The sequence below is a fragment of the Nannobrachium achirus genome (assembly GCF_963921795.1).
Source record: "Nannobrachium achirus genome assembly, chromosome: 23".
NCBI lineage: Eukaryota > Metazoa > Chordata > Actinopteri > Myctophiformes > Myctophidae > Nannobrachium > Nannobrachium achirus.
This window is the reverse complement of record NC_137830.1, coordinates 26,505,951-26,521,106: the sequence shown is the minus strand read 5'-3', so window position 1 is coordinate 26,521,106 and position 15,156 is coordinate 26,505,951. Positions and strand designations below refer to the sequence as shown.

The 15,156-nt window shown below is 39.9% G+C and overlaps 2 protein-coding genes across 2 annotated transcripts in view; both read left to right on the top strand.

The window, feature by feature from the left end:
- LOC308308444 (uncharacterized protein) overlaps positions 1 to 15,156 on the top strand; it is a gene marked incomplete at its 5' end in the record, with an annotated part of 55,073 nt that overhangs the window by 36,538 nt on the left and 3,379 nt on the right. The window lies entirely within an intron of this gene.
- LOC308308445 (uncharacterized protein) lies at positions 2,050 to 14,989 on the top strand (the record flags this gene model as incomplete). The annotated part of the gene is made up of 8 exons (XM_080753861.1): positions 2,050 to 2,190; positions 5,405 to 5,985; positions 7,085 to 7,202; positions 8,503 to 8,705; positions 11,417 to 11,506; positions 11,648 to 11,765; positions 12,944 to 13,297; positions 14,862 to 14,989. Exons 2-8 carry the CDS (start codon positions 5,659 to 5,661, stop codon positions 14,987 to 14,989), a joined length of 1,338 nt encoding a protein of 445 aa, XP_080609987.1. The 5' UTR covers positions 2,050 to 2,190; positions 5,405 to 5,658.

The window sequence follows — 15,156 nt, the reverse complement described above, 5'->3', positions numbered from 1 at the left end:
TAATCGTGATATAATCGAATCGTCACCATATGAATCGAAATCGAATCGAATCGGGAAAAAGTGAATCGTCACAGGCCTAGTAAAAAGGACATACCGGTATAGAATGATTTCTCAGAGCAGCAACCATAACTGCGGTGTCGAGCGGCAAAAAACCTTTGGAATGTTTTAAATGTGGAACTTTGAGGGTTCACTCAAAAGTGTAATTTGAAAACTTGCATTACAGTTTACAGTTTAGGCATTGAGCAGACGCTTTTAATCCAAAGCGACTTACAATAAGCAGGTAATACACATCACTATAATAAGCAAGATAATATGTCGGTACATCAACAATTGGTAGTAGGGATATAATACTACTACTACTATAATGATAGTAAAGGGAATGTGTAATTACCTTATGTCGTACTATCTTTTAATTTAAAACATTTTGTGGGGACATTTAAAATGTTATTTATATGTTTATTTTCCCTTGACAATCTGCAAGTCCACAGCGCATCACCTAAATTGCACCTAAAAAATGCAAGGAAAAAGGTTTCATGGAATATAACAACCTTTCTGTCTATTAGACATTCATCAGATTATGTTTAGTCAATTATAAGATCTTTTTTCTTGTTGATTCTTACGTACAATAAAGTAATAATACATTTGAAAAGTGGTATTAGATTATTCACTTAATGGAATAGTAATCGCTTGAATATGCGCTAAGAAATTAAAGATGGTTGCTGCCCTAACGAAGTGAAACGTAGTGTGTGAAAAGTCTGACGCTTGCAGTCAGGCTAGTGTAAGTGAAATGTAGTGTGTGTATGAAAAGTCTGACGCTTGCAGTCAGGCTAGGTGAAACTGGTAGCTATGGTTAGGGTGCCACACTGTGGACAGCTGTGGTAACATCCATGTGTTTTTGTGATGTGACATTATAACATGACCTCTGACTGCATGGTTGACAGTGAATAGAGGAGTCTTTGGAGGAATTACCTTTTGTAAATACAAATGTTCACTGCAATTCATATATCCATTCCTAGTACCGTAGTTCACTTTTTGAAAGAATCCCTTTAGCAACAAAATGTATTTCCTACATTCTTTTTTTATTCCAATGATAATCTAATGCAAATAATCACCATCATATTTTAAAAATTCTTGCTCTTACATTGCAGTTGGTGGAGTTCATTGCAATGATGTACTCATTGATTGCGGAAGTTTGCGTGTGTTTTAGGGGTAAAACATTTAATTTAACTAATCAATTTGTTAATGGTAATCAAAATAATAGATAATAAAATAAAGTAATAATAATAATTAATGCTACTCCTAAATATTAAACCGGACAAGTATTTCATGATCAAGACACAGTAAAATATGGGTTAAATAGAGCTGTTTCTCAGCAGTAAGACTCCCTAATCAGGAGATACCGTCAGGTCGCAAGTACAGGGCATGTGAGAAATCAGGGACGTTGTGGTTTGCCAGCCAAGAAGTGTGTGTGCAAAGTTTGGCATGGATAGGGGCAACGGTGCCGGAGATAAGAGTAATGCCAAAAGTGTGACGTGACGTGACGGACAGACAGAGGGACTGACTGACAGACAGTAACGGCTATGCACTCCAGGGAACAGCATCTATTTGATGTTATTAAAAAAAACACAAAAACATAATTTGAGTTGTAGCCTATAACTGCGTTTAAATGCTTCATTTATATATTTAATGTGCAAATTATTCGTTTTTCAATGGGTTCAGATGGGGTTCAGCGCTACTCTTATTCTGAAGAGATCGGCCACCGTAAGTCTTATGCTAGGTAAGGTTATTGTTGCTAGCAGAACCAGAACATCAGATCAGACTCTTATCCTGAAGAGATCGGCCACCGGAAATCTCCTGCTAGGTAAGGTTATTGTTGCTAGCAGAACATAGGCCTGTCTGTAGAGGTAAACAACGAATGTTTGAGTTCTGAACACCGCAAAATGTTTCCAGGCACAAACAACAGGCTGATAAAACATTACAGATATATGTTATTTTATTGTGACTACTAACCCCAGTCACCAGGATAACTCCAGCACAATGTACATTGCGACAGACATTAGCAGCAGCATGGCTAACTAGCTGCTTGCTGACTGCTGTTACTTCCACCCATAGGTTCTACTGTAAATAGTAAATACACGTGTCATTTGAACGAGCCGAGGAATATGGATCAACAAGGGTCTAACGCTTCAGGTAAGGAAATGCATCAAATAAACTGATATTCATAGTGAGAGATCATGATGTATTACTCTGTCCAGGAACAAACTGGAGTTTTTGCTCGTGTATTTGGGGGCTATTAAGGCCTTGTCATAGTGTAGTCTGCGGTGATAAGCCATCACCGCGGTGTATTCTTTTAAAGTCAGAAAACTACAGCATTAGGTTGGACCTAGACATGTCTCCTAACTTTCCCCGGCCTTACTAGCCGATCGAGTGTTGGACCATTCTGGGAACTAAATGCTTACCAATAGCCTTCTTCACAAATGTGTTCATATTCATAACCTCTGAACATTTTCAATCACAACTCCCTTGTGAAACTGTGAGAGACAAGTTGCAACCATATCCATTCCAACCATTAGTTTTCAGTTAAAGGGATATTTCACTTTCAAAAAACTTTTGGTCATTTTATCGTCTATTAATCAGGCTTTTATCAACACCATGAACGGTTTTTAATTTGCTTGATTCAATATTTATATATTTGATTTAAATGTTACCAGGCCCTCCTCCTCCAGGGCTTCTCCCATACACCCATTGTAACTTCAAACTCTATTTTAACCATGGTAGATTCATTAAAAACAACCATTATTTTTTTCTGGTGACTCATACCACCCTCCTAATACGTGAGCAGGCAGTGTTTTTTTCGATAAGCTTTTTAATTTATTTTTTATAATTGTGTATTGTATATCATTTTTACCATTTTCCTGAAGAATTATTAAAAATAAATGAAAAACGTTATTGAAATATCATGGCCTGCTCACGTATTGGGGGGGGGGGGGGGGGGGGGTGTAGTATGAAATATGAAATAGTACAAAAATAATGGATGTTTTTAATTAATTAAAATGGAGTTTGAAGTTACAATGGGTGTGTATGGGGAGAGGCCCTGGGCCTGGAGGACCTGATAACATCAAATATCTAAATATTGAATCAAGCAAATTATAAAATGTTCAGGGTGTTCATAAAAGCCTGATTAGACAATAAAATGACCAAAAGTTTTTTTGAAAGTGGAATGACTCCTTGGCCAATGACCATACAATAGTGTCCATGAGACATAATATTGGCAATTTTTGCAATAACTCAATGGACGACGGGTGTTTTTTGTTTGTTTGCTTATTAAAATATCACAAATGCATCTCAATTGAAACTAACTGATTTATTTAAAAGTGAGATTACTTTTGTTCTCAGACGAAAAGAAGGATGAAAATCAGAGCTCCTCAGACTTGAAGTTTGTTTATTAAATAAAAAGAAACAACACATAATTAAAACTAATCTATCTATAAATGCGAGAAGTCTCTGCGTGCGTGTGTGTCTGTCTGTCTGTGTATGTAATCCGCGTATCTCGAGAACCGTTCGTCCCACCGGCTTCAGATTCGAAACGCGCGTTCCCCCGCCGCGGCGCAGAGTGCAGTGCCGGGCCTCGACCCGACCCGACGCACGGTTTTCCCGAACCGGCGCGAAACGTTCAGAATCTCCGTATGCGGAACTTATTGTTGACATCAGGCTGTTCCGGAGGAAATCGGCGCAAGCGCTGACTCATTGTGACATCACTTCATAAAAGACTCTGACATCAGGTACACCACATGAGTCAACAAAAAATGCCATGGTTACGTATTGAATGTCATCAGTATGACTTAACCGAACAACGGGTATGATGGGTATTGCCTAACAACCGGAGGGGCATCATTCCCCACGGGTGGCAAAGCAAGCAGGCTGCGTATACTGCTAGAGATGAAGATGGACAGATACAGAGATATCCATATATGGGCATACAATGAACGCAGACAGAAATATATCTCCATATATGGGCATAAATGGACACAGGCAAACAGATAAATGGGGTTTGCGTTAAAGGGTGGGGCATTCATTCCCTATTTACATCGTTCCCGAGTAGGCCGGCACCCGACTAGACACTTGGCCGCCCGAAGGGCAGAGATCTCCATATATGGGCATAAAAGGGACACAGACAGACAGATACAGAGATCTCCCTATATGGGCATAACATGGACGCAGACAGACCGATATCTCCATATATGGGCATAAATGGACACAGGCAAACAGATGGTCAAAACAGGTTGTGTAACAACAGGCATAATGGGGTTTTGTATTATTTACATCGTTCCCGAGTTGGCCAGGTTGCCGACTAGACGCTCGGGCGGCCGAGCTTCTAGTATTTAAAAAAATAAAGCACTTTAATGGTTTTGTAAATGGTAATAAACAATACCTGTGTCTCTAATGTGTCCCCTAATACAAATATGATGTACAGTCAGTGTGTGTTCAAATATGACAAACAAAAAGTGATCTATCCAACTCCCTGGCATGCATCTCCCTCACCGCTCTAATTGTTACCTGGTTTGTTGTTCAAAAGTTGCCATTACCGCAAGCAGAAATGCACTTCACTCAGGCACAGGGTTTAAAACATAGATAGGGACTGACTAACAGGATAATAGTAGGTAATAATAGGTCATTATAATAATAATAATAGGTAAAAATAGATAATAGATACCGTAATAATAGGGACTAACAGGACAGGAGAACTCGATTGACATAATTGTCTAAGGGACTAACGGGATACAGGCAAAAACGTAACTAGTCACAATGTAATGAGACAAGAAAGGTAATTAGGAACAAAGGAAAACAGTTGACACTTGAAACATTACTTCAAAATGAACACCATAGTATCTATTGAGATACTGGTAAAGACCATTACAGTTTCTGTTTGTAATATTAATATTTTAATGAATATTTGAATAGAACCCGTCACCCACCCACCCCCAACAAACAAACAAAAAAGAAAACACCATAGATGTCCATTGAGTTATGCAAAAATTGCCAATATTATATTTCTCATGGACACACAAAAGTAGGTGTGGCCTATTTTATGGCCAAGGAGTCATTTTAACTGAAAACTAATGGTTGGAATGGGGTCAGCAGCCCGAAAATACCCTAATTACACACCTCATACGCTGATATTGGCAATTCTTCTTTTCCCCCCCTTTAATCCCAGGCCCTCGGGATACCCCCAACTTTGATTGGCTCCTACAATAAAGTTTCCCAAGGGAGATGTGATTGAAAAGGTTCAGAGGTGATAGTAGACACCTTTATGAACACATTTGTGAAGAAAGCTATTGGTATTAGTTCCCAGATTGGTCCAACACTCGGCTAACTTTCCCTCACTATCTGTTTTTACTTTCAGACAGATCGGCCCATCACCCCGTTCACTGATTGTTCCAGATCGACCAATCAGTGTGCCCCCTGGTTTCAGAGCCACAGAAGCGCGAAACAGAGAGCAGCGAGAGACAGACGGGGGAGAGAACAATAGAAACAGAGTTAACAGACAACGACAGAGATAGAAAGGAATATAATTCAAACATAAAAATAAACAAATAGAAAACAGAAGAGGCAGATAGCAGAGGAGTCTGGGAGAAAAGAAAAAAAAAGGTAAAAAAAATGAATCCGTTTGAAGAATTGGTGTCATTGGAGGTGAGGAGATACCATCATCTCTACAACCCAACACTGAAATCAAACAAAAACCAGCAAATGTATGATATGTATAATAGCTGGCAAGAAATCAGTGAGACCTTGGGAACACCTGCAGAGACGTGTCGAAAAACGTGGAGCAATCTGCGGGACCGATTCACCAAGGCAAAAGCCAGAATGAAGAAAGGTGGAAAAAAGAACGTGGTTCCTCCTCTGTACCTCCTCCTCCAGTGGCTTGACCCACATATAAAGCATCGGTCAACTACTAGGAACATCATGCCATCAAATGAGTCGGGGGTAAGCACTGTAGTCTTTGTTATTCATGTTATAAATGATGTTGTTCACATTACACCATGCAGTGGTGGAAAAAGTACTCAAATGTTTTACTAATTAAAGTGCCAATACTGCAATATAAAAATACTCTGTGTTACAGGTAAAAATTCCGGAATTCAAAATGTACTTGAGTAAAAGTACAAAAGTAAAATGTACTTAAAGTACCAAAAATAAAAGTACTCATTATGCAGAATGTCCCATTTCAAGTTTACAAATCTTTTGAAAATAGCAAATCTACAATCTGTGTGAGCTTGTAGATCATCTATTTTCAAATGTCCATAATGTATATAGGGTTGAAGTGGTTAATGTATGTTTTGTAATAATAGGTCTAGATCTAAACAGTAACTAGTAGGCGAACTAAAGTTTTAAAATAATTGTAGTGGAGTAAAAGTATAATATTTGGATCCGAGATGTAGTGGAGTAAGTAAAAACTTTGATATACCGGTACTCAAGTAAAGTACAAATGCCACTGACACCACCATACATACACATTCTTGTACTGTTGCCACATGAAATGTAGAGAAACAGTTGGTATCCATGTTATTAAATGACATGATTACGTTGGAATTGAAACATGTGCCAACATAGTTGATATATAAATAGATAAATAAATACATACATACATACAGTAAATAATGAAACTATTTGGTGTGTTCTGGATGAAGTATTCATATTCATTTACTTCAGTGGGTTTATAAAGGGCTTTGCACACAGGTGCGATTTTCAACCATTGCGTTTTTCCCATTTGCTGCATGATTAAAACGCATTGGATTTGGTGTGCAAGGCTGTGCGGAATCCACACTGCGGATCCGAAAAGGAGTCATAAAAGGAGTGATTGCCAATTGTGAGTTTTTACCGCGACAAGATGCACAAATCGAACTGGGTTCGATCAGGAAAAAAACGCACTGCCTCAGCCACCTGCCGCATGGCAAATTTGGAGCCGGTGTGCATGAGGTCATATTATTGTTTCTTTTAAAAAACAAAATTGTCTGTTTTTTCCGTGCGAAAAAGAAAACGTGTCTGTGTGCAAAGCCCTTAACACTTCTTTCTTCTCTTTTCTTAGAGAGAAGAAGAAGAGCAGCCATCGACCAGTGGAGGCCACACTGGTCAGAACCTGCTCTACCCCATGTCTCCTACCCCTACCCTTGGAGAAGAGCTGAAGGTGTCTAACGTTGCTGCAGGTAAGAAACTGCATCAAATAAACTGATATTCATAATGCAGAGATTGAACTGGAGTTTTTGCTCCTGGATTATTTGGGGGGTATTAGTCTGTTGTCATATTTATTGTGCTGCATGGATGTCCATTTTTTCAAGACTACATACTCTACACTTCAATCAATCAATCAATCTGTAAACACAAAGTGGATTTTTATTTTTAATGATTGAAGAATGTATTAGAAGGATGCATAGGAAAAAGTGCAGTTTCACGACAGTACAAATCACAAGGTCGACCTAAAGGAGATCCTATAAGCTTTTCGGCGTATTTACAGAGGAAAATTTTTATGTAGGCCTATCTCATATAACATTGAAATACAGACTGATAGAACACAGTAATACTTTGCATAGGAAATTATCAATAACAAAAGGGGAAAAAGCAGTCATAAAGAAATAAATAAAAATACAAGATAAAATAACGAGGGAAAAAAATAGTAATAAAGAGAAATTGGAGATATTTACAAAGGAAAAGGGGAGGGAGGTATGGGCTTAGTCAGCATGATAATGCATGTAACTGATCTGCACAATAATAAATTAAGGATGTATCTAAAGTGCATATTAAGACTCCCTAATCGGGAGATAAGTGACCGTCAGGTCACATGTACCGGTATACACAAATAGGCCTAAATAGGCATAAAAATGTGTTTGAAAAAATCGGCCTGATGGTGGCGCTATGGGACAGATCCATGTTGATGATATGACTCTAGACATACTGTGTACCGCTTTGCGTGATTGTAGGGCAAAATCTGTAGGAGCAGTGTCCAAAAATTTGTTTTGCAAGAATCTGCCTCATGGTGCGCTAGAAGAGGGCCATGTGAGAAATTATGGGGTGGAGGTTGTAGTTTGGCAGCCAACGGTGGCGGAGATCTGAGTAGGGGAAAAGTGTGACGTGACGTGACTGACTGAAGACATGTATGTGTGCAAAAAGACCATTAAAACACAGTTCAGTCTGTGAAGTGACAACAGGCTGTTTATTAATTAATGGATTTTGTTTAATGTTTTAAATGTATTTATCAATTCATTTTGAATCTTATTTTGTCTGTTTTGGATCCCAACATGGAAACAGTGTACAGTATACTTCGGCAAATGTCTGTAATATCGAGATGTTATAGTAAATGAACTAAACATGCCAGAACACCAACGGTATGGTCCGTTAATACACTAGAGAATATTTATCTCCATCTAATTTGGACCAACACTATTTGCAATAATCGTGTTGAGAGTTCCACATTGTCCCTGCCAACCTTTCCTTCATCCCCACTTCCAGGAGGCCAAATTACCTGCTCCACCTTGTCGCTGATGGTTCCAACCTTGCGTCTGATGTCGGCGTTTGCCTGGCAGGTGGTTCAGCATTCTAACGTGGTGCATTATGGGAAGGTGGAGGAGCTGGTGCAGTTGGTGACAGAGGTGGTTCCCCACCTGCTGAGTGACACAGAGAAGGTTCACCTTCTGGTCGGACTGAGAGCAACGGTGAGATGGACTTTAGTAGGAGATAGGGCTGTCACGATATGACATTTTACATGACGATTAATTGTCACTCAAATAATTGGCGATTAACGATTTAATTGTATTTTTGTCGTTGATGATTACATTTCTGTTTGGCTTTTAGGCTTTGAAGTTGTACATGGTAGATATGACACATAACCTAAATATACAAAGAAATTACTGACATATTTGACAACTTACTACTTAAAAAATAACTTTGATAGTGGAAATAGCCGATCTACAAGCTCACAACGCGTCGCGATGCGACGCGTTGTGAGCTTGTAGATCTGCTATTTCCACTATTTCGGACATTTTTCAACATTCACGATTATGACGATTATGACAAAATAATTGCGATAATTTCAAATAATCACGATTAGACGATTATGTAATAATTGTGACAGCCCTAGTAGGAGATCAGCGTTTCCCTATCTTTTCATTTTGGAAACATTTACATCTGACAAAAGGCTTTGCCAATTGTCTATACAAACACAATTGTCATTGCACATATTCTCTTGGGCTGGGGCGGCACCTGTCAACTGGTAGTGTGGTGGGGCCTCCTCACTGGCAGTTGAGTCAGTAGGATACAACATAGTAAGGGGATATCTTTAGAAATAGTGTCAAATCCTGGAATAAATTCCTTACCAAAAAAATTCTTCACCAATGTGTTTGTAAAGGTGTCTAGTAACGCATCTCACAAAGACTGAAATTCAGTTTCCCTAGGAAGATCTTTGACAGCTAGGGTAATTCTGGGTCTCATTCACTCACTATACACTATACTATAGGGGAAAAAATCACTCCCAAAAAATATGCTTTAAGTGGGATGTGAGGGGTCTAACTAGGTGTTTTTAATTATTCTGAATCCATTGCAAGCATTTGTTTTGCACCAAAAACATTCCTTGGGCTAGAAATGGACCCCCATACCACTGTGAAAAGTGATGACTCAACACTAAACCATCATTTTATGGGCTGTTTTTACTCCAATTAATGTTTTTTTTGTGCAAAACAAATGCTTGCAATGGATTCAGAATAATTAAAAACACCTAGTTAGACCCCTCACATCCCACTTAAAGCATATTTTTTTCCCCCTATAGTATAGTGTATAGTGACCCAGAATTACCCTAGCTGTCAAAGATTTTCCTAGGGAAACTGAATTTCAGTCTTTGTGAGATGTGTTACTAGACACCTTTACAAACAAATTGGTGAAGAAATGTTTTGGTAAGGAATTTATTCCAGGACTTTTTAAGATATCCCCTGATTAAACAGCAGTGACAACACACAGATGTGTGTGTGTGGGGGAATTCATTGCCATGACCAGTACAATAAATGGTGGTCAAGTTACACTGATGTCACGTTGAGAGCATACAATTTACAATTCAGGCATTTAGCAGACGCTCTTAATCCAGAGCGAATTAAAAAAAGGTAATACATCGATACATCAAATGCATAGAAATAGTAATTTAAGAAAAAGGACGTAGGTAGACCATATACCAAGAACCTATTCAGTAAAAACACTTTATATAAATCCTAAACAAATGCTTTCATGTAAGGTCATTGATGGTAGGCGAGTACTACGCTAAGTGCTATGGGCTAAGGTGGATTCAGAAGAGGTGAGTCTTCAGACCACGGCCGAGCTACTGTAGGTAGTGAGTCTGTTGCTCTATGTGCGACAGGGAGTTAGTGGGCGTGAATGGGCTTGGAAGTGGGATGCGGCGGAAGAGGAATGTAATATTAGATAGTTTGGGGGCCAGGAGGGCAAATTATCTAGGACGAGTGGACTTGTCCTGGGGTTTTTTGCGAGGGTTCTGTCGGCATCCCTGTGTTGGCTGATCTGAGTGAACACACACACGGGCTTGGATGATTGATAAGTAAATGATTTTGTTCAACATGTAAAAATAATGTTGGCTTACTCCAGCCTGGGGTTTCGAGCCCAGAGTCCAATACTGTTCCAGAGTGGAATTACGTGTGTGTGTGTGTGTGTGTGTGTGTGTGTGTGTGTGTGTGTGTGTGTGTGTGTGTGTGTGTGTGTGTGTGTGTGTGTGTGTGTGTGTGTGTGTGTGTGTGTGTGTGTGTGTGTGTGTGTGTGTGTGTGTGTGTGTGTGTGTGCAAGAGAACCATAGGGAGGTGTTCATTCTTGAGGTCGGCTGTACTATTGACTACAGCTTGGAAGAAGCCTTTCTAACCAAAGTGCTGAAATATCAACAGCTAGAGCAGACCATCTCACAGCTAGGCTACAGATGTAAACTTTTAGTTTTTATCTTTGGCAGCCTAAGGCATGTGTGCACAAGTTGGTTGGTTGAGGGGCTTACAGTTACAAATGGCAGGCCTCTCCAAAAGGAGCCAAACAGTTAGCAAGGTACTGCTCTGTATCAGCTATAGGAAGCTGCTCTATTTGGAGGAGGTGTTGTTTCCTCTACCCATGATTTATGTCCGCTGTGTCTGACAAGTATGTCAACCATTGTTTATAACTTTTGTACGAGGCACCCTTCTACTTCTGTTCATGTGGTCATAAATACATAATTTCATGTGTGTGTGTGTGTGTGTGTGTGTGTGTGTGTGTGTGTGTGTGTGTGTGTGTGTGTGTGTGTGTGTGTGTGTGTGTGTGTGTGTGTGTGTGTGTGTGTGTGTGTGTGTGTGTGTGTGTGTGTGTGTGTGTGTGTGTGTGTGTGTGTGTGTGTGTGTGTGTGCGCACTCAGGAGGACTTCCCAGAAACAGATTTACTGGCACTGGTGTGGGAATTCATCTCCAGATTGGATAAACTGCTGCCTTTACCAGACATCAAACAGGTATAATAATAATAAACCGACTTAGTTATTTAGATGACTTTGTTGTTCAGGCGAGTTATAAGAGTGTATAAGTGTAGAATTTGATGGATTAACGCTTTGTTTTATCTGTGAATACAAATGAGTTACCCATGTTCATTTCAGACAGCAGAGTTGCTCAGCGCTGCCCCCTCCCTTCTGGAAGAATGTGGTCAACTGGAGTTTGAACCGGACCAACTAAAGACACTGTTACACCACACACAGCAAAGAAATGCCAAAGAATGTATGTTGAAAAAATAAGGAAAAGAAGATCATTAACTCATTACACTCATCATAACACAATCTTTTATTTTCCAATGTTGGTGACGCAGTTTTCCGCTGCTGTAGCTCAGTGGTTCTCAACCTTTTCAGGCCTTGACCCACAAAATAATCATATTTTAACTGAGATTTCATAGATTTCCCCTATTTTGAACGGCCCACAGAAGTGACCCCCGCCCTGTTGATGACGATACTTCCTTCCATACATCTTTTTTACTTGTCTTTTTTCACCCAGAGGAGAAACATTGCTACTGCGAACATTCTCCGCTTAGACAGAGCTCGGTAAAAAAAAGCTTTTCCGGCCGATCGCCGTGATCTGGAGATAAATGATGAGTTCGCTGTTTATCACTTAATGACTTCACCATCGCCCAAAGCAACATGGGAAATGAAGTTCCTGCACACCGGTTGAGAACCACTGCTGTAGCCCATCTGCCACAAGGTTGGACGTGCTGTGTGTTCAACACTCTTTTGCATCAAACCAGTCTGGCCACTACCCTCTGAACTCTGGCATTAACAAGGCACTTTAGCCCACAGAACTACTGCTCCATTCTCAGCTACTACTATACTAACCTCGCTTCACCAGTCTTTCCACCTCGGAGGAAAGCCTGGTATTTGTTTTAAACCGAGAAGAAGCGGTGTCACTTTGTTTCGGTCCCCCTGTTTGTTTCGCCAATCCCTATTTAAATGCTGGAGAAGTGTACAGTAGTCTTGCCAGTCATTGCGAGTTGGTCTAAGAGATGGATATACCAAATTAACTTTTCCAAAAAATAAGCAAAACTACGCCGCATCAAGGGTTTTATTGGGTAGACCCTAAAAATGTGTCCTTAAGTTTTGGGTTAAAACTGTTTCCAGTTTGTTAGTTCCAGGTAGTTCCAGTCTGTTTTGACTACAAAATTACGTTGGCCTGACCGGATCAGAAACCCGAAATTAAAAGCGATCCCAGGCTACTACTATACTAGCCACTGTGGATGAAAGGCAAAAGAGCCAACTGTCTCAACTGTCTACAGTATATAGCTCTAGGTTACATGATTTCTCATTTGAAGTTCTGATTACAGTTATCTAATTTATTTTTGCTTTAGAAGAAAGCCACAACAATTATCTGTGTTCATTCATGAATAATTCTTTAATGTTTCATCCTCCCAGGTTCCTGGGTTCAGAGTCAGGGTACCACTCCATCCACAGCATCATCTCCTCAAAGCAAACCACAGCAGAACTGCTCCAACATACAGAGGTGCAGGAGGACTGGGAGGAAGCTGTCACCTAACAGGATTGAGGAGGACAAAGACAGACAGTCTGATCACAGCCTTGATGAAGAGGAGGGTGTTGAGGGGAAGCAGAGTGATGAAGAATGGCTTCCCGAGGACTGCAGTAAAGTGATTCTTCAAAGTGATGAAGAATGGCTGAACGATCATATAGTTGAGGAAGAGGAGGGTGCTGAGGGGAAGCAGAGCGACGAAGCATCGCTTCCAGGGAACTGCAGTGAAACAAGCCGTTCAGGTAGTGTACTTAACCGTTGATTTTAAGTAATCCAGCATCGCCAAGAATCGTATAGATTAGGTCTAATGCCGAAGACTGATTAACACGTCTTGGGCACAGCTTTGTTTTTTTACAACAAGGGTTCATTGCGACCATTAGGTCGCAGTTACTTATAGTATACTATCCAAACCTCCACCGGCTGTCAGTCCGTCACATCACTCGTCACACGTCACACTTTCCCCCTACTCATATCTCCACCACCGTTCCCCCGATCCATGCCAAACCTTGCACACACACTCCTTGGCTGCCACAGCACAACCCCCAACTCATTTCTCACATGTCCCTCTTCTAGCGCCACCATGAGGCCCATTCTTGCAAGACACCTTTTTGGACACTGCTCCTATAGATTCTCCCCTAAAATCACGCAAACCAGTTCACAGTATCTCTACACAGTCATGTCATCAAAATGCATCTGTCCCATCTAGCGCCACCATCTGGACCATTTTTGAAAAACCCATTTTTGGCCTATTTGTGTATTGAAATAGATAAGCGACCAAATGGTTGCTTATCTCCCGATTTGGGAGTCTTACTGGTAGTTTAAATAGTCATTAGAGAAAAGAAAAGATGGTTGTTAAAATGTTTTAATTTACTTCTTTCTATCGTTTTAGTGATTTTAACAATTTTGATTGGCATGCATGCCCCCGGGTTGGGAGCATGCATGTAAGCCCATTTCCATCTGCGTCATGGGCAGATGTGATTTATGGGGGCTGGTGTGAATAGTAACAAAGGAATTGCCGGCTTATTGTGTCTAAAAATACATATTTAGTCACTAAAACAAGTAAAAAAAGCAGTAAATGAAAACATTTTAACACTCATCTTTTCTTTTCTCTAATTACAATCTACAACAGAGTCTTATGCACACCTGATTAAAGCTTAGAGATGGGTGTGTAGGCAAGGGTCAGCGTAATTTTAAACATGCACAGAATGTACATATGACCCACAACATATACAAGATAGAAATAAAATATGTATATATTGATGTTTAATATTGGTTGAATTTGTGTATTGTATAGTTTTACATACGGTACATTGTGATCCACTGTTTAGTATAATCTGTAAGGTGAATTTTATTTGTGTAGTAACTGTGTACTGTATATATACTGACAGTGATGACAAGATTACATTAGTTCAATGATTACCACCTATTGTGGCTTATCCCTATTTACAAGGGAGACTGCGATTGGGTGTGCTAGATTCCTGTATGTATTTAGCTGTGCTGCTACTACCTGTCAGCAGATGCCGGAAGAAGGTCTTTGACTGAAACGTTGCATTTTCTAAATAAAAATAGTTTTTTCTTGTTGGCAAGTGAAAGATGGTGTGCGGGTAATGTGTACATCCTGTGCATGTTTGAAACTCTAATTACAATCTAAAATATGAACCCTTGTGTAAAAAAAACAAAAAAAAATGCCCTTTAAGCCCATATATTCTCATGTGGTCTCATGTGGTGTAATATGTCAGTCATCTCCGTATTTGGGAAAAGTATTATTTTTTAAATGAAATCTTAATGTCTCTTTTGTCTGCTTAGGTCCTTCTACTCAAGCTGAGCCTGACCCAGCTGCAGTGACCACCCAACCAGAACCCTCACCGCATTTAGCCTCCTTCAAAATTGGTATGAAAAGTCACCTTCAGACAGCTGCTACCCGTGACTTGTAAATAGACTAAGCCCCCATGCCCTTTTCTTTTTTTTCTGCCTTTGTATTTGATGTTATGTTTTTGAAACTGATATTATCCTAGATAAAGTACTATGTTCTATCCGTCTGTCTTTCAATGCCCTCTTCTAGCGCCACCATGAGGCTGATTCTTACAAAACAAATTTTCAG